The sequence below is a fragment of the Phoca vitulina genome, unplaced genomic scaffold, assembly GCF_004348235.1.
Source record: "Phoca vitulina isolate PV1807 unplaced genomic scaffold, GSC_HSeal_1.0 scaffold40, whole genome shotgun sequence".
Classification (NCBI taxonomy): domain Eukaryota; kingdom Metazoa; phylum Chordata; class Mammalia; order Carnivora; family Phocidae; genus Phoca; species Phoca vitulina.
The window spans coordinates 1,976,763-1,980,007 of record NW_022589743.1 but is presented as its reverse complement, the minus strand read 5'-3'; the positions used below and the strand labels follow the sequence as shown (position 1 = coordinate 1,980,007).

Sequence of the window (3,245 nt, the reverse complement as noted above, 5' to 3'; positions counted from 1 at the left end):
AAACAAAACAAAACAAAAAGAAAGAAATGAAGAAACACAACCCCAGTCTCCCTTCCCTCCCCAACCCTCAACAGCTCCCCTGGCTCTCCCCAAACACTGACCTTCCAGCCAGGCCCCAGGGACTAGGAGGTTCTGCCCCTTCAATGGCTCCTTCTTTCTGTGCTTACTCAGGGAGGCTACTCCCAAACCCTCCCCTGTGCTTACCCCACTTTGTGCTCCAAATAGGAATCCTGCTCCCCAGGGGCCCTACCCTATCTGCCTCCTCATCCCCCACCCACAAACCACCCCTCCCCCCCCCCCCCCCCCCCCCCCCCCGCTGGCCTCTCACTGTGCCCTCTGGGGGACCCGGGGCTAAGCGCCAAAACTGGTCTTCCTCCCCTTCTCAGGACTGGTCAAAGCCTCATTGCCCCAGCCTCTGCAAGGCAGGCATCCACAGGTTGGGTCTAGGGGCACTGGCTGGCTGGTCAGGCCTCAGGGACCCTCAAAGATTTCACCAGGGGTCACCAGCTCCCCATTTAAAAATCATCTCACCCTTCCCTGAAAACCCTCAAATCTCAAAGAGGATGGTTAAAGGTCAAGTCGCTTGACCTTTGAGTCAGAGCTGTCCTCACTGCCCCCCCATCAGCCCCTCTCTATTCCCCCCACTTCCCTCACCACAAGACCCTTCCCACCCTCCACGCCCCCAAATCTAGTTTTCTAGGCCCTTCATTCTTGCCCACCCCCATTAAATAAGTTAATGTCATTTAAAGTGCTAAATTAGGAAACCAAAAGTACCAAATAGCCCTCCTCGGGGCTGCCCTCTTCTGGGGCAGTGACCCCAGTGTCAGGCTGGCTGTTCAGCAGGCTGCCCACAACCCACTACCCAGAAGGGCCCGCTCCTCGCTCGGCACAGGCTAGGTGGTTCCTCACCACAAGAAGGGAGTCCCAGGAAGCCAACTCCTCTCCAGGACACACAGATTCAAAGGCCTCACACCCGCCCCCAGGCCCCCCCAACCCTGCCTCCCTGCCCAGCCCATCCATCTTGACTCCAGGCCCACAGGGGCATGAGCGGAAGTGAGTGGAGCAGCAGAGTTCGGTCACAGCGAAGTTGGGCAGCTGGGCACCTCCAGGGCCAGAGTCTCCCTGCCAGCCTGATAGTGGGGTTGTTCCAACGTCCAGACTTTCCTCCAGGAAGGTTTCCGAGGACGGGGAGAGGGGTGTCTCGCCGCTCCAAGTCTCCGTGGCTCAGAGTTTGTTTGGAGTGCTCTCAGGAAGGGAGCGTAGGGTGCAGGGGCTTTAGGATGGACGTGGGAGGAAGCGTGGGTAAAGAGAAAAGGGAGGGAGGATGACAGGAGGTGGGCCATTTTGGAACAGGAAATCAAGGGAAGGTGGTGTGTTTTGGTTTTTAGTTTTACTGTTCTGCTTTAAAAAAAAAAAAAGATAATTAAAAGTGAATCAATTTAAAAAACCAAAAACACCAACAGGGGATGGGTGTAGAGAGCTGAGGAGGGCCACACTTGTGGCAAGCCAGAGACTAGGGTGGGGGTGGGGTGAGATGAAGGGAAGAAGAGCAGGGAGAGAAATGGCAGGGGTCAGGAGGGGGGACAGGCTGAGATGGAGGTGGGAAGGGGCTTCTAGAAGGAGATGGAAGAATTCCTCGCCCCAAAGGAAGTCAATACAGGGATAGAGGTTCTGGAAGCCGAGGGCTTTTCTGAGACTGGGCTCGAGGTCTCATTTGACCCGCTCATCTCTTTAGATGGTTTAGTGGCCTGGAACAAAAACAGGGGTCAGGGGTCAGAGAGAGGATGGGAGATCCTTCATGCTGGCCCCCAGCTGAAGTTTTAAAAAATGAAAAACCTCCACAAATCCAAGAGAAAATTAACTGCAAAAGGAAGAAGCCAGAGGGGCATCTGGAGAGAGTGAGCCCCTGAGATGGGGAGGAGGGGGCCACAGTGGGGGTACAGAATAGAGTAGAGGGGGTGGGTACAGGGTTGGACCCAAAGGCTTGGGGACTGGGGTTACTGACAGGAAAGAGAGCAGGTGGAGGAGGGAGACCAGAGAAGCACAAGGGAGGCCACACCCAGGACAAGTGGACAGGGAGATAGGGAGATAGGAGTGGGGAGGACAGGGGAGGGGAGGGAGAAGCGAGAGGTTAGCTGCCGCAGGGGTGCGGGGTGGCGAGGGGAGTGGCCCCAGCTGGGAGTAGGTGGGCTCTTAGTCTCAAGGGGCCAGCAGCCCAGCCAGACCCTTTTCTGACCTCTACAGGAGGCTGATCCTAACCAGAAGGTCTTACGGGGACAATGTGGGGCAAGTGGGTCCTCCCGGGGGAGCACTACTCTGAAGAACCCCCTCCCCAACCCCACCCCACCCCCAAGCTGGAGGAAAAGGCACTCACTGCATCCAGCCTCTGGCCTACGGCAGGAAGCCCCGCTGCGGCCCCTACAAGTGTTCTCCCAGCTTCCAGCCCGCTGCGCAGCTCGGCCAGTTAGAAACAGCCGCGCCTCCTCCCACCCCAGCAGACTCCCTGTGTCTAGACTGGTTCTGGCTGTTTGTACGGTTCCAGAGCCATCTGCATCACCTCGAGAGGAGGAGGTGTCACAAATGCAGATTCCGGGGCCCTGCTCCAGAATCTCTCTCTCTCTGGCTCTGGCTCAGGAACCTGCATTTTGGGCAGGCACCCTAGGGGACCCTGCTGCACGCTTCACTTTGAGCGCCACTGGGTTGGGGCTACACGGACCGGGTTTCTCTCTGTCGTATTCACTGCCCCCCCCGCCCCTCCCCTCCCCGCCTTGCATAGCTGCTAGTGGGATTATGAACTGGTCTTGAATAAAAAAAAAAAAAAAAGGAAGGAAGGAGAAGGGGAGGGCTGGAAACTGCGCTGAGGCTCCTCGGGCCCCCTCCCGCAGCAGCTGCGGTCTGGGCAGGGCGGCTCTACGGCCCACCGCCCCCCCACCCCGGGAGCCCCCTTGCTGGGCAGGCTCTATCAGACGCCAGCGGGGGCAACGAGGAGGACTCAGGCAGCCTGACCGGCCACCCGGAACTCGCCCTTGCTGTTGGCGGCCCCCACGTGCTCTTCTACCCGCGCAGTGACTCCCCTGGGGTGTGCTGCTCACGCCCCGCAGCGCAGTCTACCTCTTCCCTTGCTGAAAATCCAGGCAAGAGGTTCCCCGTTTGGGTCTTCTGACCCCTCCCCCTCTTTCCTGTCGCAGTTCGTCTGGACTCACAGAGGCTCCAGGGCCCCAGCCACAAGATCCCTGGATTCACTG

At 58.4% G+C, this 3,245-nt stretch overlaps 1 protein-coding gene across 5 annotated transcripts in view; it reads right to left on the bottom strand.

Moving 5' to 3' along the window:
• Positions 1 to 290: 290 nt before the first annotated feature.
• The window catches only part of SRCIN1 (SRC kinase signaling inhibitor 1), a 65,056-nt gene continuing 62,101 nt past the window's right edge, over positions 291 to 3,245 (bottom strand). For all 5 annotated transcript variants that reach the window (XM_032428504.1, XM_032428506.1, XM_032428507.1 and 2 more), the window contains one exon: positions 291 to 1,748. In XM_032428504.1, the coding sequence (XP_032284395.1) occupies positions 1,614 to 1,748 (135 nt within the window). In that variant the 3' untranslated portion in view covers positions 291 to 1,613. The remainder of the gene's footprint in view (positions 1,749 to 3,245) is intronic.